At 37.7% G+C, this 23,299-nt stretch overlaps 1 protein-coding gene across 1 annotated transcript in view; it reads right to left on the minus strand.

Moving 5' to 3' along the window:
* Positions 1 to 4,831: 4,831 nt before the first annotated feature.
* The window catches only part of CAAP1 (caspase activity and apoptosis inhibitor 1), an 18,623-nt gene continuing 155 nt past the window's right edge, over positions 4,832 to 23,299 (minus strand). Inside the window, exons 2-6 of the mRNA XM_009895881.1 lie at positions 22,120 to 22,320; positions 20,485 to 20,569; positions 19,397 to 19,472; positions 9,134 to 9,207; positions 4,832 to 5,206 (exon numbers count right to left, since the gene is read on the minus strand). Coding sequence (XP_009894183.1) covers positions 4,863 to 5,206; positions 9,134 to 9,207; positions 19,397 to 19,472; positions 20,485 to 20,569; positions 22,120 to 22,320 — 780 coding nt within the window. The 3' untranslated portion in view covers positions 4,832 to 4,862. The remainder of the gene's footprint in view (positions 5,207 to 9,133; positions 9,208 to 19,396; positions 19,473 to 20,484; positions 20,570 to 22,119; positions 22,321 to 23,299) is intronic.

A 23,299-nucleotide genomic window follows, 5' to 3' on the forward strand; every position in this document is an offset into this window, starting at 1 on the left:
TGCATCCTTTTTTTAACAGGGGACTACTTGTGCTCTACAATTTAATAACCATGAAATATTTTCAGTTATGCTTTTGGGGTCTTTCCCTGTCTGAATATAGAGTCAGTTTGATTAACTGGTATGTGGCTAAACCTTTTTACAAGCTTCAGATTTTTCTTTACCTTTCATGTATTCTGTTTACATATTTTAATATTCATGCTAAGAAAGACCCATGAAACATGAGACTGGACCAAAAAAAAAAAAAATCCAGTATTTTTAAATTTGGCCATAAATAAGGTGAACAAACTTTTTTTCTCTCCATATATTGCAGATTGACTTAGCAATAAACACGAAGGTTTATATTACTGGGACTAAACTGCAGGACTTCATAATCAGTTTTTAATTCAGTGTTTATGCTCCTAAAATTATGCTGTTCTCCTTTATGTTTCTGCATCAGTTAACCACCTCATCTCCCTTCCTGACTAAAGAACCTATTTCACAATTAATCTTCAATTATCTTCTGGGAAAAGGACACATTTACCAATGTCAGTGATCTCATAAAGCTAAATCAGTGCTTATAATTTCAAGATGGGCATGTAAAATGCCATGTAACAACTTAATAAGCATTCATGTGCACAAAACCTTTTTTCAGTTGCTGTTTTTTAGAAAACCTTTGTCATGCTTTATCCACAGATTAAAACAAAGCATCTTTAGTTAAGACAACCGCATTTGTAGACTAATATTTAATAGTAATAACCAAGCAACCATTTACGATCTTTATAGCTCTGACCGTTAAAGGAATCAGATGGAGAAGAGACATTTTCTCCCCTTGCAGGGTTCCCCCGTGGTGGCTGCTGTTTGTCAAACCACACTCCCGCAAACACAGACAACGCTGTAGGAGGGTGCTATCCAGCTGCCTCGCTTGGTGAGATTCACAGTGCGGTGCCATACCACCCACGTTTAACATGGCATTTCAACTGTGTCCAGTTAGCACAGCAGCATCTTAAAATCACCTACAGAGACAATTTGATTCCCTACGTGCTTTCTATCTACCTTTGTACCTACTGAGAAGCAACCTAAAGTCAGTGATCAAACCTTCACTCACCGTGATTAACAATTAAAGTAATTTTAAACAGCAAATAACTATTTTATAACACAGCTTAAAAAAAAAAAAAAAAAAAAAAAAGAAGTAGTTAGGCAAGGCACTAATTCTCTTAGGCAAAATATTTTTCAGAGCAAATACTGTAATGAAAACAGTTTTACAAACAGAATTAATTCTTTTTTGAGGAAATGTCTGTGATTTGTCTCTCAAAAGTGGTACCTTGAAGTCTATTATTCTCTATGAAATCCCCACAAAAATAACATCAAAGACTCTAAACAGCAATAATACATACTTTTGGCTCTCCAGGGAGTCACGCCTTTTTATTTACCTAATACAAACACAATCAACCCTCCTCCTCAAAAAAACACTGTGCTTCATCTATAAGGACAGCCAAAATTAATTAGAAAATATTTCTGTTGCAGTCCAGAATATAATCAGGATCTTTACCCTCATGCTGACCAACACCCAGTGTATAATATTTTTTCCCAAGAAAGAGGTTGATCAAAACCCAGTAAAATTATTTTAAGATTTCATAAATAATTCATGATTGCATTTTACATATAAATTGCCTCTTCCTCCAAGTGAAATATTAAATTTATTTCTCAAGGAAAAAATCAAAGAGATATTTAAAAATGAACAACAGAACAGTTGTATAATAAATATTTTAAATACACTGGACTTTTTTAACTGTGCAGCGATACAAATCAATGCAGGAACTCATATAATTTAGCTGGTCTGTTTTTAACCTAAGCAGCAATAGTAAAATATCCTAAAAATGAATTAGCACTTGTGTAATCAATCACATGAAGTCTCTCTTATGATATATATGTATATATTTTATTTTATTTTTGTAAACAGCTTAATTTAATTTTCTTGGAATCCTTCTCCTAACTTCAAATTTAATAAGGCTGCAATTACAAATATTCTCTGTCATATGCATAGTAAACCCATTCCATCTTCGTCACACTACATATTAAAGTTAGCATATAACTTCTTGATACAGACCTTGAAATAATAACCTTTGGCAGTTCAACACAATACATGATGAACTTTTAAAGGTGACCTGGAAAACCACTAGGAGAATGAAGCTCAGTTCAGAAACAAATGCCATACACCTCCAGCACGAAGGCAGCAGAAGAGAACTACATTCTAGTTTATAATTAATTCCAGCAGTGTTTCCTTGCTGCCAAACAACTGCAAATGTACCATTCTGTGACATCACCGAATGGCTTTCGTACATTTGCCTGTATCAGCCCTCCTGGTGGCATAGGAAACATACTTCTAATTAAACCTCATTTACATTCAGCTTTCCTAAGACACACTCGGTTATGCCTTAGCAAGGCACAGCTTCTGCATGGAGTAACTTTTTGCTGTTCACTGGCTGGCAGAAATACATGGGAGCCACACAGGAGTATGCAGTCAGCAAGGAATCATCTCTGCGGGAGATAAAACCACAGGTGTTGGGAGTACCGGTAGAAAAGGAAAGATACAGGTCTACCAGCATTTGTCCTACCAATCGACCATTACTGCATTATTCTTCTTCAATATTAAGGACTGATTGTTGCTTATTCATATTGCTGGGGATTTTGCAAGCCTCATCAATGCTGCAGCAGACTGTAGAACCAGCAAATGAACTTTGATATAAAAGAAGAGAGGAAAACAGTAAGGCACAAGTTTTCCTGTTGGTCAGGATATACCGGGTTGCACAGTAGGACTAGTAAGCAAGTTCACCTTGCAGGTGAGCTTTTTTGTTTCCACAGCAGGGAAAGTGAGGTATTCAGTGCCTTAAGGATCTAAGCGTAGCAGCAGTGAAACCTATTTTTTGAGTCTAACATAGTTCCACTACCCTACGTCTTTACCAAGAACAAGACAGCACATCTAGGTTTTGCCAACTGTCTTTCTCTCCTTATCTGCTTCTGTTTCTCTGTACTCCAATAAATCCCAAGTTCACCAAACAGCCAAATTAAATTAACTGAAGACAACACACACATGTTCTGAGACAGTTAAGTTACCTCTGGAATTGGGTATATATATTCTAACTTACATCCTCCATTTGCTAAAAAATAATAGAAAAATGTTGTTTCTGCGGATAACTGATTTACGGTCAGATGAAACTTACTCAGGTCGCTGCCATCATTTAGTGAACACACACTGTAATTTTCTCAGCTGTACTTAATGAAGGTTTTAGTTTATAATAGTTTATATACAGGGCACTACTTTGCTACCATTTTATTCACAATACTGTTGATTCTATCATACTTGAAGAAATATGCAAGAAGGTTGCTACTAAAGACTACCAACAAGAAAGGGAAAAGGGTAGAAAAGGGGTTAAACTAAAGTGGGCAAAGGTGAAAAAAAAAAGAAAGGGAAAAAAGAGAACAAAGGAGAAAAAAGGAAAGGAAAAATGGAAGGAGGAAAAAAATACATAAAACTTGCACAAGAATTTAAGATTAACTATTTGAATAGAACAAGGTCTGCAGTGATATTACAAAATAACCTGTGGAAATTATCTATGCCACTGTTGCAAAGTATCTAATTTGGTTTCTAACAACCAAGGGAAAATCAGTAGTACCAATGTATAATACACCATTTTATTTAACACATGCGTAAACTTAATACCTAAAAAAACCTGATTTGTGTGCACATATGTAAACCAGGACACAGAGAAATATTTTGATATGCATTTGATTAGCAGCCAAGTATAAAACCAGCACTAATTCTAAACAAAATCAGAATTATTTTAATTGTTGTAAGAAATCATAGCAGGAAAATTAATCCTGTAATACAATTTAAAGAAATACCTTTGAATGGATAAAAGTAGAATTATGATTTTAAAACTTTATATAATAGATACAAATAAATTATATGTATTTTCTAAAAAACATTTATATTTAGGTGGATTTTCCTGTTTACAAGGGACATGAAATAGGTACGTCAGTTAAAAACTCAAGGTCTTCTATATAGTCCGATTTGCTGCATTGCCCTAAATATTATGCCAAATATTCAACAAAAAAGCTTCACAGTCAAGAAAAAACTCTATTTTCTTTATTTCAGTCATGACACAGAAGATAAACAGCAGTGACAAAATTAAATTACCAACAGTATAAGGACTCCAGTATTTGTCACTTTCAGGCACTTTCATAACTCTGAAAATAATGTGGTTCAATTGTTTATTTGAAAGGAAAAAAATCCCTCCCTTTAGGAATTCAACTTCCTAAAAATTAAGTATGCTTTTAAGTGAATCATCATCCATTTTAACCAGAATACCTACATGATGATGAGCTGGGCCCCAAGGAGAAATAAGCAATCTCAAATCCCACCACAGAATGCTGAAAGCAGTCACATGACAAAAGACATCTTCAAAATGGTATTTTTAATGAAGCACATATAAATCAAGTTTCTCAAGTAGTTTAACAAATTGCTAATAAATAAAATAGCTGGTAATTTCTAACCATTGCATTATAAAGAACCCAACTCTCACAACTTTTCCAGAAGGCACCAGGTTCCTACTGTAGTTCTATACATTGTGTGACTCCTTGAGGAGGTAACAGCACGAAGAGACCTGATCTCAGCAAAGCATCAAACCAGTCTTGTTTGTGCATGTCATGGAGGCAGCACACTAAAGGCAATGAAATCAACTGCCAATGGCTTAAGCCACAGGTCAGGATACACAACAGGGCTTTAATGAGGAATGTCATACCCAACCCAAATAAACTTTAGCACTGAAGAGAACAGACATCATATCCTTCAAAACAAACACTGAAAATGAAATCTAACAATCTCAGGGCTGTTTTTTCACATCACCAGCTTTCATCAGAGCCTTAATAGCTCTAGCCCTCATCTCGAGCTCCAGAAGCTCCAGCTGCTGTGCTGATGGCTGAACATCTTCTGGCGGAGGAACGGCTAAGGTTGCTGCTTTGGGCTCCTTTGGGCTGCATTCTGCCAACCCCAGTATCTCATTCACGCTTTTCTCAATGTCTTTCTGAAGGTCATCTATCTGACCAACTCCACTTCTGACAGTGTTTTCTTGTACATCTGGGCCATCTTCTTCATTGCATGGGCCTTCTATGTCACTATCATATGCATCTGCATTTATGCTGAGGACATCGCTATCTTCTCCCTTGCCTGTAACACAAATGTAACAATCATATAGTCGCCTAACAGAACAATTTTTCTTTAAACTTACAAAATTGCTTCTGCTTAAAGTTCCTCTGAAGATTAAGAAAGCGGCAAAAATTTAAGACAACTAATTCCTCTTCTTTTTCTTCTCCAACTTTTAAGGCTGATCTAATTTAGACAAGTGTTAATGCATTTTTATGCCAATTTAGATGAACATGCAGTATAGCAAAGCAGCAGTACCAGGAAGATTTATTCCATCCTATGGAGTTACATGATCTGTTTTCCTAATTAAAATGTCAAAAGGTTTTATATAGTAAGGAAGCCTCTGCAGTGCAAAATTGATTATTGTTTATTATTTTTAAAGTAAACTTAGTTGTCAAAATGCAATTTTAAAAATGACACTTTAAAACTATTTTATGTATTTTAAAAGAAGTGGGACACTATAGTCAGGCACAGTACTAAAAATTAATAGAAACTCCACTTAAAGTGCAACTATCTATAATCTATCACAAGTATTTCAGATGTATTTAACTCAGTAAAAACATGGGGAAAAACATAGCATTGGCTTTTAATACTGGCTAAAAGTTGGAGTTTATTTAAAAAAAAAAAAAAAAAAAAAACCCAAAACTACAAGATGCAGTGCAACAAAATAAAAGCAAAACTCTAACAGAACCTGAGTAACTGTTCTCACAATTTGGCTACAGAGAGGCTACTGCTTTTGACACATTGGCCTCAGAAATCATTAGTCCTTCACCAACCTCTGTATCTGTGGAATCTTACATTAGGATTGGATCTTGCTTAAAATGAACAATTTATAGTCAGATGATAGTAAAGTTACTGATACCAAAGGCTTTATAATTGCTTTTGGTAGTACCACCATCGAAAGGTATGGTTGTGTTCCCTGTTAATTAGACCTAAACCTGTTAGGGTTTAGAGCTAAAGATCTGTGGTTTTGAAATACATATAATTTCTTACTATGAAGATTCAAAGAAAGTTTACATTCCTATGTAAGCTACTTTAGTCTATAATGACCCTCTCTATATAAAAAATATTCTTATTTAATATGTATTCAGACAGTATTGCAAACCTGTTTATTTAAATTTTCTTTAATTCTCCTTTAAAAATATGGGAGACCATGAAGACAAGGAAGCCAAACTCTTCTCAGTACTGCACACTGACAGAACTAGTGGTAACAGTCAAAAATTAAAACACATGAAATTCCACCTGAACACATGTAAAAACTTTTCTACTGTGAGAGTGGCCGAACACTGGAGCAGGTTCCTCAAGAGAGGTTGTGGAGTCTCCATTCTTGCACATACTCAAAACTTGACAGCACGTGGTCCTAAGCAACCTGCTCTAGGTGACCTGCTTAAGCAGGGGGAATGGGTTCAATGATCTCATAACAGCCCTTCTAACCTAAAAAATTCTGGGGCTCTCTGATTCTTAAAATTAGTACATTGACACCATGCTGTAAAAGGTTCTCTTTCTCCAACTGTTCTTTTTATTTTTTCATTGATAGTTTTGGATTTGTTTCTGAAAGAGTATTGGTAACATGCCAGTGTTCTGGCTAGTGCTGAGCAGTGCTTGCACAGCCTCAGGGCATTCTCTGTTTCTTGCTCTGAACCCATAGTGAGTAGGCTGGGGGTGGGAGAGAGGTTGGGAGGGATACACAGCCAGGACAGCTGACTCCAACTGACCAAAGAGATAGTCCATACCATATGACATTGTGCTCACCAATAAAAGCTCAAGGAAAGGTGGAGGAAAGAAGGATGTTCATGGTTATGGCATGTCTTCCTATGTAACTGTCATGCATGCTGAGGCTCTGCTTTCCAGGAAGTGGCTAAAAATCCATGTGCCAATGGGAAACAGTGAATAAATCCCTTATTTTGCTTTGTTTCAGTGCACAGCTTTTGATTCACTTATTAAACTGTCTTTATCTTGACCATAAGTTTTTCTAGCTTTTGCTCTTCTGACTGTCCCCCCCACCTGACAGGGGAGAAGTAATTGGCTGGTGGGCACCTACTGCTGGCTGGCGTCAACCCACCACAGGATCCCTTTCAGTACTGGTCACATATTAAGCAGAAACAAAATATTAACAGTCATTCAAGTCTGTCCCAGAATTAGTATGGACCATGAAGCTAGGCAAAGCCACCCTGGGTTCCATTCAGAATCTGGATATAGACTATGGATCCAAAACTGTAACACAGTGCCCATACAAGCTTATTGGCCTATAGACATTTAATTAGCTGACGGGCTTTATTTCCCTCTTTTGCAATTGCAATTCTACCCAGTAATAAAGATCACGGTTGGCATTTCTCATTATCTTTTTCATTTTGATAACTTTTACTTTCTCCTTCAGCTACAGTTGTGAAATTCATTTTAGCACATTTAATTCTGTTTCATAAATTTATTTTATCCACTTTTGCTTATTCTCTTCTTCTCTCTTTTCTTCCCATAGCATCACAGGCTGCAGCTCAGCAGAATGATCAGAGTTATATTTTTAAATTTACATCAGTATTCCCAAAAGCTCTTTAAAGCTAACATCTTGAGTGGAGCCACTGTTATAGCCCAAAGCCATCATGATACTCTTGTTGATTAAGTCATAAAAACCAACAATGAAGCAATCACCTGCAACAGTCATCAATTCCCTTTGATAATACAAAAGTGAAAAAGATCTGCAAGAAATCTGTCAGTTCTGAGGTCATTCCATACAGTACCAACAATATTTAAAGCATTCCTCACAAAGCTATAGCAACCTGCTTCTAAAAGTTTTGATGCTTTTATTATGACTGTTCACTTCTCTGTTTAATTCCCCTCACTAATTACTTCAGAAAAAAACATGACTCATCTTTTAAACTACATTTTGAATTGTGAAATAGGAGTTGCAGGAAGCAAATAATGTTAGATCTTCATGGAAAAGAAATATAGCTTATAAGAATTTGCAACATACTTTGATTGGAAAAGCTATTTCTGATGTTACTGCATACAGCTAGTCCAAATGAAAATAAATAGACTGAGACAGAAACAACTACAATTCTACTGCTTCATGTACAAAATAATACTGACAGTTGTTATATGGTGCTGTTTTAATGATTGGAATAAAACAAATACTGCTCCGGGTTAAGAAAACTGTTTCCTCACGCAGCAGGTACTCAAATGTGTAGCCCTAACTTACCTGCTTTTGCATTTTCTATTCTGCCAGTCACTGTAGTACCTGAATGTCTCAGCCTTTTTACATTTAAAAAGAGAAAATACACAAGACAAAATGTTCGTCCTCAGAGATTCTAAGATTTGAACGTATATTTCCACTGGCACTGACTTCAAGTAAAATAAGCCAGTTATCAGAACTGGTGGGTGTTAAGCACCATTCCATTGGACCTCAGCTCTGCACAATCAAACAAATCAAGAGGGAACAAAATGACTAAACTACAAGCAGTCCTGGCAAACAAATATTATAATGGATTTCTATGAATGTCAAAACAGAGTACTGTAGACTCTTATGATCATCTCAACAGAAAGTAAAACTGACTCTTGAAGAATTCAGCAAATGGTAAGAGCAGTATTAGCAATCACCTATATACCAAGAAATTGAAATGGCTGAAGTTCCTCTTCAGCTGACAAACTAGATATGAAGAGCCGAATGAGCCTCGCAAGAGCTTCAGTCATGTTCCAGAAGCTAAACCAGCAAACTTTGAAGAGCTGCAATTTGCTTCTAGCCACAAAAAACTCTCCAGTCTCACAGAACTTTTTCAATGTTCCCCTGTCCTTTTCTGGAATTGGGCCCAAGGGAAAGGTTGTAGCCCATCACCAGCTGATTTCTAAGAGGATGATTCGCTGTGATTACAGAAACTGTAGAAGACAGCTATCATTTAATTGGAATTAGTCACTACCCAATGTCAAGAACACAAAATTTCAGCTTTCTGCACTACATACCTTGTTTTGATTCCTGACCTTCCAGCTTGTTGTCTTCTCTCAGAGAAGAAGTAGAGTCTATGCTGTTGTCCTGTCTGGAAACAAATAAGAAGACATTTTAACCTACATCTTCTATAATTTAAGAGAACTTTTCTAAGAAACTTTTACTTTAACTAAAGAAATTATGTGATGGTAGGCCAACAGGACAGCTTCAGTATGAATAAAGGCAGAAGAAAAGCAGAGAGTGTTGATCTAAGCACTTGATAACAAACTTTTTTCTTGCTTTTCCTAGCAATACACAAGGATAAAGCAACTGTTTCCACTACACCCTAGCCTTTCAGAATAACAATCCTCACTGGTAGCCTCTCCCTAGTATTAAGAGCTTTTCTCTAAAACTCAGAATAACTTGTCACACAGTTAAATGATTTGAAAAAACTACAGTTTCAGTTGCATTCAAGTACTATTTATTGTTTCCTTTTGAAATTAAGAAACTACCATCACCCCATCACCATCCACCTCTCCTACATCACAATCTCATAGTTTTCCAAAGGGCCATTTTATAAAACAAAACACAACTGTTAAATTGTATTCACTAGCTACATTTCTCTATTTCTTCTATTTAAAGACTTCTACTCTTGATCTGTAAAGTTTCAGCTGCTTTATACAAGAGATAAGGAAGAGATACTTTTGTGAAATGTTCATGTCCTTCAGACATTTTGCATGTACTAGTTATACAAATTGTGAAAATACTGTGAAATATACAGGAAGAAGGAAGGCAGAAGGACCCAGAATCACAGTAAGAGTGCAATTATCATTTTTAGTGAGCCTTTTGACAGCAGAATTGCCAATTTCCTACCCTGAATGTTGCTGTGGCGTTGGTTTCATACATATTAATATGGAATCAATGCAACTATCCTGCCTGTGGGAGCTAAACAGCACTATATAAAGGATAGCAGTATTCTGGTGTCACAGATGTAAACACAATTACTTCAACAACTTGTTTCAGTAATCACCTGAAGGCTTTTCCTAAAATTGAATACAGATCTATTTTCCCCATGCTCTCAAAGATAATTTTTTTTTCAGGTGTCCAATGGCTATGTCAGGAGGGAGAACACCGTAATACTTCCAGCCATCTTGGTCTGAGAGGCCAAGTTACTTTGATTGCTATTTCCTTTTCTGTAGGAGGAAAAGTTACAAATCAATAGACTCTTCTGTTTCTCCCACTTTTTGTACCCATCCATAAATGTGTATGCTAGCACGGAGTAACTGATTAAGGAGAACATGTAGCTGGTTCACATGCACACAGCACCTGAAAAAAAGATGCTAAATGTTCTGCACCTTAAGTAAGAAAACCCCAAGAGAAATGTACTGTCCAATGCCAGTGTAATAAACTAGGAGTAGATTATTTACTGTGATGCATTTTCCTCAGAACTCAGTGGTATGTAACCTTTCAGTTTGCTTTCCTATTTGGTCAACTCAAGAAGTATTCTCCCAACCTTTTAACTTCTGTTGGACTTTCCATTCCCAGGTAGGGCTGAAAGAGAAGGAATGGATACAAACTTGATGTTCAAATAGCTATGCTGATTGGGAACTTATGTTTATATGGCTAACCCCTTCAGAAAATTATTTAAACTTTGCCTTTTCACAAACCAAGAATTTGTTCATTTATCTTCTATTCCAGTCATCAGTCTTACACTACAAAGGCCAGAGGTGTTACAAGATGGATTACAGCCCCTGCCTGTTATATGTAAAATAAGCCCAGGAATTCAATAAATAAAATTAGGTCTGCTGCCTGTGATGCTGTAGACATGTTAACCAGGGTCTCAATCTTCCCGCTGTCAGGTTGGGGGCGTAAGGGAAGGAAAACCAGACAACGTGAGAGTACCATGTTCAATTTGTTAAGTGGATTGTGCAGAGGACACTGAGACCCACCCCAGTTACCCCTCCGTGAGCCTGCACAACCTATCCCAGAGGAAGCACCTTCTCAACACTCAGTGCCAGGTTCCAGGCCACAGCTTAGGACCAAAGCCTAACTAGTCCTCTGCTTTGAGATGGTGCCAGACTCTCGGCTAGCAACATTTCCCCCCCTGCCTCCATTACTGGGTGGGATTAGGGCAGAAGCCAGCACAGACCATCAGATAAATCTGTCCATGATGCTGTCACACCAAATCTTCCCAGAAAGTTCAGGTTTTGCTCTCCTGTCACTTGCCAAGGCTTATTACACTCAGTTCTCCATTGTATTGCCCTGTCCATTAAGTTATGCATTTAATGGTGAGTCACTATAAGCACAAAGGCCCAGTGAAAAGGAAAACTGCCAGCGGAGGAACCCTAGTAACTTCATCAGTGCAGCAGCATCACCCCACCAGACTTAGTCCTAGGGCTGTGAAAGGAGAGCAACCAGCCCATTTTCTGGGAATGAAACCTAGTAAGAGTGCTTAGCTAGAGAAACCACCTTATAGGATAAAGGGTGCTAGTCTACAGAAGCAAGGGGGGCTGTATAGGATGCCAGGGAAGAGCATTGCAGGACTGCATAAAATGTACTGGTGTATGTTTTGAAGGGGAGCATAGGAATGTGTAAGGGATGTTTAGAGGAAGAACCTATGGTGGGAAAAGGGAGAGACCAAGGGAGATTGAGAAAGAACAAGCATGGGGGAAAAAAGAGGAAAAAAAAGAAGATAAAGAGCCAGCAGAGCATAAACATGTTGCTGGTCAGTGCACTTGTCAGGTTAAGCCCCAGACCTGATCACCACTGCCTTCTTATTGAACTTCACTGCTATACTAACTATTTTTCCAAATGATAGGACAATACTCTCTGTATATATGCACAGCTGTGTGTCTAAGTGCCAGCAACTGCAAAGGGGACCATAAGTCATAGGGGCCTGTAGGACTGTGCTGCCAGGAACTAGACAGAACGAAAAATGTTCTAGGGGAAATTCAATGTCATTCATCAGTGTGTACGCAGAGGCTTGTAATTCACCAGCAAACCTCAGACTCGTCTAGCCAGCAAGTAGGAGGAGGCATCTGGGAGCCAGATACCACTCAGACCATAAGATCAGAGGCCAAATTCCTGAAAGAGACCAGAGTCTGCAAGAAGGCAGATTGAGAAACCATAGTTCCATCAGATACCCAAGAGATCAACAGTCTGAGTGTCAGGTATCAGGGATGATCGTAGGTCTACACCACCCTGTGTTCACAAGGAGGTCTGAGCGGCAACTGGAATTGGGCTTTTATGTCCAACTGCCAGCAACTGGGGAAAGCAGTGGATCTGGCACCAGCTATTGGTCAACGGATCTGGAAGGATCCACTTTTTTTTTAAATTTTATTTTATTTTATTTTAAGCAATTCCTAATGATTTGTTATACTTAGTCACTCAAATCACCAAAATAAGGTTGTGATAAACCCTGCTCATCGCTAAGAGCAAAACCTGCTTAGGCTGCCCCTACCCCATCCTCCCTCACATGCACGCTTCATTGTTTTGAACTGAGCAGTCATCTCTGCACTGGACAGCAATGTGTCACTTGGGGAAGGCTGATCCAGAACAAATAGTGTCCAGGCAAGAAACTTCACATCTCTGGTATCACGCTGAGCTCTGTTGCCAAATTTCACTGAGGAATTACAATCACCCCCTTGACAGAAAATTCAGAGTGACCTCTATGGTTCAAACACCAGCTGTGAAATTACCTACAGCCATTCTAACAGCTATGTAAAAAGAAAGCATCAATTGAAAAATCACACATCAAAACTTGTTGCAAAGTTTCCTCCTGTTGCCTTGACACGATCACTGATTACAGCAAAAACACGTCCCTTTAAAGACTACCTACTGTGAGCAAAAGAATTTTTAGAACCCAAAAATACTTTTACAGCACGTTTTACTCTTTCAGAATTGATTGGATTGGACTGTACTGCTGGTGAACCTTCACTACTTCATTTACTAGGCAAGCATTTTGCACCATCTTGTGGCCAAGCAGAAGCATTTCAGTTCACAGTTCAGTTTTGCTCTCAACTTATTAATCTTGTTTAATTTGTTTGTTAGTAAAAAATATTTTTCCTACTTATCTGTATTGCAGTATAGATTTAAGAAAGGGTAGCATAACATCACATCTCCAAACAATGGGAGCAGAAGATATTGTAATCTAAAATTAAGGCACAGTATACAAGTTTAATACCCTCTTCTTTCATGCCATGCTAGTAAGTAACCACAGTAAATTGGAGCTCCCTCTTTTTATCAGTCTTTAAAGATACTTCTCCCTCAGGATGACAGTTAACTTCAAAGTCACTCTTCCAAGAGATAAACTCAGCATTTTTTTTAATAGAACAACATTGGCACATTACGGTCTTCTCAGCAGAAAGGAGCTAACTATTACAATTTGTTGGTGACAAATGCTGTAATTTTAAATTTGCCTGATGCTAGCTTTTCGTGTTGGCATGCTCCACAGTAGCGCAATGCTTACCTGGGCTCACACATGTGGATTCCATACAGAACCTAATACCTTCAGGAACCTGCCCAGCTATCAAAGAAACCTGCGTTTGAGGGTCATTTGGTACCAGAAATCCAGCAGATTATGCAGAGTGCGGTAAGAGAGCAGCACAGGTTTGAAAAAGGGGTACTGGTTCAGAGGAGTGGATGGCTAAGGACTAAGGCAATAGCACTGTAATACTGGTGGCTGGGATTCCAAGCATCAGCTTGGGGTTGGAAACCAGCAGGAAAAGTTTTGTGACAGAAAAAAATACCTTAATCCTGGACTTGAAGACAGTCCGACAACATGAGATCCAGTCATGCTGATACTTTCCCTTACAGCGCTTTTAATTGTTAAGAAACGTTCACCTAAATCTCTGGAGCGAGGCTTGAGATCAGTACCTCTGCTACTCTGACATAAAGATGATGTACCTTCTGTCCTGGTTTGAGCTAAAACAGAACCCATTTTCTGTTTAGTAATTTTACTTTGAAGCTAAGCCTCTTCTAACTCTCAGAAATTAACAGCATATTCCTTACACAGTGCCTGCTACCACAGTGATAAGGCCTGATGTTTATAGTTGATGCCAAGGAAAAGTATACAGAGAGGCTCTTGCTTACACTTATTGCTTAACACCCAAGGGCAGCTAGCTTGGTTACTTGCCCCATTGGAGGGTTGGAAGCGGAAAAGCACAGAAGGGTCCCACCTGCAGGGAGGAGCGGACAGGACAGGTGACCCAAAACTGACTAACACGGTATTCCATCCCATCTGCCTCATGCTCAGTATAAAGGCTGAGGGATCAAAAGATCACCTCTTTCTTCAATGGCCAGTGTCCAAGGAGGACTCTGTTCATTTGCCTTTGATCCCAATCCGTGCATTCCTGAATCCAGATCCGGAATCCAGCTGCCATCCTCCACTGAGGATGGCAAGAGGACTTTCCCAGTGCCTACCGGTGACGTCATCCTGGGAGTTTGATATGGTTTTGTATATATTTCATTATTTTCATATTAAATTTATTATGATCTTTTCATTATTTTATTATTAGTATTGCACTAAAGTAGTTTAGTTTCTTTTTCAACCCATTCTCATTCTCTCTCGTCTCCTCTGAAGGGAGATGCTGTCCCTTCTCTGAACAGAGAGAGGTCAAAGACAGCATCTGTCCCATTCAGTGTCTGGTCCAGCCCAAACCACAACACTAAATTAAAATTTGTCTTTGCCATTCCAAGTCTAAAAAAATATTTCTAGAAGTCCCAAATCCTCATAAGCTTCCTGAAAATTTTTGTTCCAAGGATAGTTTTCCATGACAAATGAAAACTGATATAATTAGGAGGAAGCAATTTAAAAAGAAAAAATCCATATGAAGTAGTGTTCCTCAGAAAAGGTACCCCAAATGACAGATACTAATCAAATAGTTTAGTGTGCTATGAAAGGTCCATTAGTCCAATTACAGGTGACGTTTGAGGACACCAGGAGAACAGAAGACAGTGAACAGATGCTGAGGGCTAATGTATCTGTTCAGTGACTCATGTAGCCTATTCTTTCAGTGATTCCAAATGGTGAAGATAACCAAATTGTCCTAAAGGTGTAAATATCAGATGGAAATTGCATGTTTGTGAACAGCCCAGTACCCAGGGGCAAAACATGTTAAAAAAATGTCAGCTTTTAAATTGCTAACCTCTCTAAAACCAAACAAGCAAAAACTGCACTTACTACTGCAAGGCAGTAAAAAGTCTATGAATCTTAAAGAACAAATCTGCAAATTTTCACATAGTGAGAAAAATAAGTACATTGGATTTTTTAAAGCAAAAGATAATTTACTCACATTATACACATGAACATATGATCACCATAATGATCTTAGCACGCTTGTTCTTTTAGCCCATGTTTTATTACCAGAGCCCATAATTCACTTTCAGTCCTTCTGTTGGACGGTATTTAAAATGCCAATTCAGGAAACAGGAAAGAAATAGCTCAAGGACCTGCTAATACCTTTTGAATGAGATGGAAAAAATGTCTACTTTGTTTTGCAGGACATTAAGTGTCTAAGTCCTTTCAATTAAATGTCTGTCATTTAGTTGGAAGCTTGGTATACAGCAATTCTCTTGGTTTAACAGTGTTGTATCACAGATAGTAACAAAGAAACAATAACAAACACCTGACAACTGCATAGTTAAAAACCTATAGAGAACTCACAAGTAATGGAGCCTATCTATTTTAACACCAATTTCCTGCTATTGGCAATCATAGGCCTTGCTTTTTCAGTTCTTCTGCATGCTTATTCCAGGATTTCTAGGGTTTAACTGAGAAGAAGCTGGTGACAAAATAACAGACCAAGTGTTTCACATGCTAATGAAAGCAACCAAAGCTTTTACAGAGCTGAAATTTAGGAAAAAACCCAGGACTTCTGGTTCTGGTGAATGAGAACTTCGTAAGTGCATCAGAAAAAGGAAGGTTCCATTTACAACTACAGATGCAATACTATCCAAAAGTTTCAGATAAAGATCTGAATTTTGCAATCAACCCTGTACCTGGAAAAATTTTGCTAAATCCCTGCTACTTTTAGACATACAGACGAGAAGCAGGTCTTTAGACACAGGTAAGTATTTCCATATTTGGGGGAAAAAAAGACATAGTACAAACTATACTTTTTGCTTGTTGAATTTATTTTTTTTAATGAACAAGGATAAAAAACCAAACTTATGTTTCCAATCAGTTAACAAATTTTTGACTAGATTAAGATTTGCTATTCACATTTTCCTTTCCTACGTTTACATGTCTATGAAAACAACTAAGGCAAGTCACATTTAAAATAAAAAAGCTTTAGTGTTGCATTATTAATAGAATGCAGAAAAAAGTAGTCATTTACAAGAAAGCCACAAGTAACAAAGACAAATTATGAAGAACCAACAGTGAGAATATCAAAGAAACTGTCTATTTTCACTCAGAGAAGTCTTTTCTCTTCCCTGGGCAAACAAATTCATCCATTTGAACTCAGGTGATAACTAAAAACATATTAATGATTACAAACAACCAAAATTTAGCTCAGCAATGCAGTTTTGACTATTTCTTCACTGTTGCATCTTTAGCCTCCCTGCCCACTGACTTGTTGCTGCGCTGGCTGAAACAGTTTTCTAACGTTTTGCAAACTTGCACTTGTATTTATTTATACACAGGTTGCAAAAAAAGTTAACCTAAATGCCCAGAGATTACATCTATTTAGCAAAAAGGGCTTGTGACATTTTACAGTTGCAAAAGCATAATATTGTTCTACTTACTGAGCACTGGACTTAATGATTAATATAAAATCTTCATTTTCCTTGTTTCACCTAATTCTTCCTATCCCTTTATTTCTCTGTCATCCAAACAGCTTTCCCTTTCTGTTTCTTGTTCAAGCTAGCACACAGCCAAACCTTTGAGCCAAGGTTCTGAGATAGTACCCTTGCGCGTATCATACTGGTTTTTAACCCACTTCATCAAAAGGCGAAAAAAAGCCACAAATCCTACACCAAAATACCTTTCCTGGCCGGTTTGGAGAGGTCCAAAATATTGAACTATCAGTATGGAGACAGATATACAAAAAACAGAGGCACCTCAACCATTCTGGCCATCAAAGGAAGCAATCTGCTCTATAACTTTGATCAACATCTCTTGGTTTCTTTTACTTTTTTAAAACACAATTTCTTCTTGATTTTGCTGTTATTTACTGCTCACATCTTTCTCATCAGTGATGTAAGGTAACCTAGCTTTGTCAGTTTTTGGTAAAGGCAGCAATGGTTTAAGAACTTGGTCAGTTTAAATTCTGCTGTACTTCACCACAGCTATAACAAAAGGTAGACAACAACTTTGGTTTACTCACTGCTTATGCCTGGAATATCATCTGTACATTGTAAAAACAGCAGGCTTCTAAACTGCAGTTTAAGTCCTATAGATGTTGTTTTCCTGAAACTTTCCTACTTGCCATGGGCAAATGGGTTGTTAAGTGTCTTCAGATACCTGCTAGTTTAAAAAAGGTAAATCCTGCTTGCTTTCCTTATTTTGTTGTTTTATTCATTAATTGACAGTAACAATTTCCCCTTTTCATGTTTTTACCAGCTCAAATCATTACTTTATTTGCATATAAGCAAGACTTTACTCAATCCACTGAAGCTGAGGGTCATAAATACATGTCTCAACAGCAGCTTTTAAACACCTTTCTGAAATCTAGCAGCACTGATCCTACCATACTTCTTTAGGATGAAGAATATTTCATGTATTTTGCAATAGTAAAGAGCTTGTGAATTAGGCCTTCCAAAATCATGTAATTTCTCGAGACATGAAAATCCTGGGTCATTTTTCATCATTTCCTTAGCCAACAAGTTTTGTCATCTCATTCTATTCAGAAGTTCACTGGCAAAACATCAATCACTTAACAAAGATTCCTTTACACAGAGACCTGTTATTTAGTGTATTTAGTCATTTTTGATTTTTTTATTTTGCTTTTCTAAATGGCCAGCAGAGGGCAACATCCACAATAAGAAAATTAGTGCACGTAGATGGGTGTACTGACATCGTTCACAGAACATGTAAGCAAGAAACAGCAAAGGTGGGGATATAATCACAAATCAGTTACAAATGGAACCCAAGAAGGAACAGCATCAGAGTGTATTAAAACTGCGTCACATGAGAAAACTGAAATACCACTTAACTTGGTATCACTCCATTTTCTAGTATATTTGTATGATTTATGACAAGATGTGATCAAAGAAAGTTACTTCAATAACTGCTTAACTTGTTCTAATTAAAGACAGGATCAGAAACCAGGTCTCTGTAAAATCAAAAATACTGACCAGAATGTGAAACTTGGATTACTATCACTACCTTTCCCATCCATTTGTTCCTATTCAGTAAGTTTCAATGAAGTAACCAAACCAGCAACTAAGAGGTACCTGAATATGCCCAATACCGATGTATTGTCTTGGATTGCCTCAGAGGTTTATTAAGTTTGTACAATGAATCTGTGGACCAGCTGTAATCAGGTCAGCAATGAAAACAGAAAAGCTTTTTATCATGTCTTCTACAAGCGAGATTCATAAAATTTGATCCATTGTGGGTGATAACTAGTACTTCCATAGAAAGAATAACTTTACTTCCATAGAAACTGTAAGAAAGACCTCACCTGTTCAATAGACTTAGTAATATACCACACAAGACTTGTCTATAAAAAATAAAAAGACAAGTATTTTAAGAACAGGTTAAAAAGTGTTGGTCTTTACAAAACTGACAGATGGCAACCTAAGAATAAGAAAACAGAAGCCTCTGCTCTTGAAAAATCTAGACATTCTACAACACCCCTAACAGAGAACATAGGAACAGGTGTCAGTATTGCTTCAGCTGCGGCAGGAATGAAGGACCAGAAAGAAGGGTGAAAGAGAAGGGATACAACTCCGCTGAAGTGAAAATACACTTAACACAGTTCACTGACTTAAGTGGGAAGGGGTTACTCGACCTCCTTTAGCTCACTCAAAGAAGATTAACCTAAATCATATTAGTTCACTCCTGCTGCAGGCTAGGAGCACACACATGTTCAATTACCACAACTCAGCTTATGGGTGGTACCATCAGTATGAAAGTCAGTTAGGCGCTCAAGACACATTTAATGTTATAGAGTGACAAAGCCGTAAGTTTAGTGCTTGCTAGCAGTCACAGATCATTGTCATTCAACCAAAGTAATCACATAATTAAGGACAGTGATTGGGTCTTTCAACCTTACTTTTGATCATTTCTCATGAAAAATCCCTGTACTGTTCAGTATTCTTAAATTAAGTTTTTAAGTGTTTTGTCTTTTACTCACTGACTGACTGATTCACCTCCAGTCTTGTCTCCTCCATCTGCCTCCTCGTCAGTATCAGAATCAGCTCCAACCTTGCCTAGATATACACAGTTTCAAACACGAAAATTTAGACAGGTATATAATTAATACTATATATTTAGGCTTAATCTTAATGATTAACTCTATTGCAATCAGCAGAAGAGGGGTTTTTTTCCCAGTTAAAGCAGATGTTCTAAAATTAGACTTACTCAAAACTAAAAACCTTATTTGTGGGTTTTCTGCTAACCACATGGCTGGCATTTTTCAGTTACGCTGTATTACAAAAATAAAAAACAAACAGAAGAGCTATTGCTAGTACAATACTACAGGCACAAAAAAAAAAAAAGCACAGGAGACAGAATTAACAGAAGGTACTCTGCATCATTCAAGATTCAAAGAGTTCCACTTAACTGAGAAGACAGCAATATGTTTACAAATTAATTCTACAGCCCTTAAATATCAAGTGGCAGTTCAGTAAGATACTGAAAAGCTGGAAAGTCATATCCTTAATGAAAGTACATGAACTGCGTGTCTCAGCAGAAGAGAGGAATAGACCAAGAATCCTTTAACTATATCAAATACCCTAGTGCAATCACTAATACAGTTGAACTGGTATTGCAGTATGTCAGATTTCCCCTGCAGAGAACCAGGAGGCAACTTACTGTCCATTTACCTAAAATAATGGATTTTAAACAATATTTCTACACTTCTAGCTTCCTTTTTTCCACCAAGTCAAACACTTTGTTCTTAGTTGGGGTACTAAGTAAAAGAAGCTTATACTAATGTTTTCTGAATGTATAGCTTCTAAATCAACAATTTCATCCTAACTTAAAAGATCAAAAACAGCATATATATATATACACACACTATATATATGCTATTAGCATGCATATATATGTAATACTAATACATATGTATACTTACATACACATATATATACACTAATATATACTTATTAGTGTGCATATATATATATATATCTATAAAAGTAGCTAGAAGCAGAGTGAAAATCCAATTTAGGGGCAGACTGTTCTCTGGCGTACAGTGGTGCCTGAAAATTTCATTCATACCTTCAAGTATCTTCAACAGTTTTTTTTCAGATAACAGCTCCAACTGCTCCAAGCAAAGCCTTTTGATTTCATCCATGGAACAGTTCTAAGAAGACAGATAAGACAGACCACGAGCTACTAAAAATTTCCGAGGACAAAGTAATTATAAATGGTAAGTAGTACTCCAACTGTACTGAATGAAGGGCTAACTCAGATTGGAAGTCCCTTCCCTATTCTGTCCTGCACTGATGAAACTATTGAAGAACACCAGGTAGGTGTTTCAGTTTTGACAATTACCAAACACGGGAGGTGGGCTGCGTGTGCGTGTCTGAAAAGTTAAGCAATACACACTATCAGTTACTTGACCTATGGCTTGCAGTTTTCACTGCAGCTGTAACACCGAGCAGTAGAAATACTGGGTCATAGGTGTGAACCACTGAACAATACACAACTGTAGCCCTGATTACTATAATTCTCCATCACTTGGGAGCAGGTGGATTACCTAATTAAGCCTGCAAAGCCAGAGCCAATTGTTGAATCCAAGTTTACAAACTGAAGCAAACACTGCTACTGACAATACACTAATAGTTGTACATCATAATAAAGAAAACAAGAAATAGGTAAATTGTGATCCATTTCTGATGCTTGATACATACTACACACTGCAACAGATTTTATGGGTATTCCAGTTACCTTCACATCTTTCCTACTACTTGGTGTCCTCTTGGTGAAATAAAGTGATAATTTCACATTTTCAAATGAACTATGATACCACATAAAAGTAGCAAAACTAGAAAGTGCTGAGCATATTGTAAGATTCATGACTATAATGTAGGTTTAGTTCTACACCACCAGGCAACTTCTTTTCAAACTCAATAACACCTTTACCTACAGCTCCTCCAGATTTCTTTTCTTCTCCCAGAGATGAGAAATGAATGAGACTATATGCAATTCACGTGTTTAAAATGAAGAAATCCTGCCTCACTTATACTAAAAACATGACTCATAAAGACAAAATTAAAGACAAATTTTTTAAAACTATTAACAAACATCACATGAATGGCATTTCACCTGAAGCCTCCTCTTCTATACAGGTTGCTAGTCTAATTTATTTTGACCAAGCCCTGCAATTCACAAGACTCAAAAAGCCTATGTTCTAAGCCAGTAAAACTCTAGCAATACTACCACGAAAGTCTACAGAAGTTACAGCTTCAGAAGCTGTTTATCAAGAAGGGGTTTTATTGCCTTATCTCAGCCATTAATTTAATACCATACAAAGAAATTCAGCTGACACAAGAAGAAATCAAACTTTTATTAACAAATCAGCATATTTATTAGTGAACACTACTGAATTTACTCCGTGCAATTATGAAACTCTTTTTGTATCTAACTAACCAGTACAGACATATGATATAAAAAATAAGCAGCCTGTAATTCAGCAATGGCTTAGCAGTGGAAAAAGGAGTAAGCTAGAATAACTATATCAAATCTTTACAAAGTCTCATTTTCAGAGACATGACACAATCCTTACTTAAGAAATATACAGGCAGCTTTTAAGCTGGAAGTCCACTAGACTTGAAAGATAAATGTGCTTTTTTTTTTACACAAACACTCAAGCTCATAAAAAGTATGTAAAAGGTAAGTGTATTTCAGTACCTTTAAAATATCAGGCAGCATCTTCTGTAGTTTTTTCTCCCCTATGATACAGAAACACTGTTGAAGCATTTCTTTTTTGTCTGCAATGTAGAAGCTGACTGGTTTGAGTGACACACTGAGATCTAATCCTCCTTCTTCTATATCACTGGGTGGTTCAGCTTCTTCCACTTTGTCTCCAGATGGTACATTGCATTTTGCTTCCTAAAAAAATCAAGGAGGGCAAGTACAATTTTGACATTTTCTAGTGAACTAGAGAAGGAAACTTACAGTTTCATTTGTGCTTGCAATAGTTTTCCCTTCATAATTGCAAGGGAATTATGAAGTTCTCTTAAGGAGAACTTCTGAGCTTCCACGCAGTCTTTTAGTTTGCAACGTGAATGCATTACAGAAGTTACATTTTTGGTTACTGAAACCATTCTTATGCTTTCAAATATTAACTGGAAAATGTTATCTACAAATAACCTGGCTTATATAGGAAAGCATGCTTTAAGGCAGAATAAATCTGTCTCTCTGATTTGCTGTGCAATTAAATCACTAATCTCATAATTTACAGCTACCCTGCTAAGAAAGAAATTGGTATACAATGCCCTGTGTGGCACAGTCTTCTGAGAATAAAAGTGGGCTTTGCAACAGAAAATGTATCTTCCATATATCAGTGGGAAACCACTACAGTTTAAAAAAAAAAAAAAAAACACACCAGCAAGAAACATATTTTGACAGCCCCACGATCCACTCAGGAGTGCATGCCACGCAAAATTTTTGTACTCGCGCACCAACACCTCCTCGAACAGTCCCACAATCCGGCAAGCACAAGCACCACCACCGGGGTCACCTCTGAGCTTGTGCCCCACATCTCTTAACGCCGGGGAAAAGGCAGGGCGGTCTCCCCTGAAGGCTCACGGGGAGCACCACGGACGGCGCTGCCCGTCCTCGCCCGGGCTGCCTTTGCTGCACACCTCTCAGCCGCCTCCGTCCCAGTTTTCTCCTCCCTGCAGCTGCACGCTGACAAGTTCTGACTGAAGGAAGGAGTCCCTGCCCATGGCAGAGGGGCTGGAACTAGATGATCGTTAAGTTCCCTTCCAACCTAAACCGCTCTATGAAGGTATCGGGCCCTGTGCTGATGCCACAGGTCCGGAGAGGCGCCATCCGCAACCGGCCGGCCGAGAAGCGGGAAGGGCCG

This window comes from Charadrius vociferus, unplaced genomic scaffold (assembly GCF_000708025.1).
Source record: "Charadrius vociferus isolate BGI_N301 unplaced genomic scaffold, ASM70802v2 scaffold231, whole genome shotgun sequence".
Lineage (NCBI taxonomy): Eukaryota > Metazoa > Chordata > Aves > Charadriiformes > Charadriidae > Charadrius > Charadrius vociferus.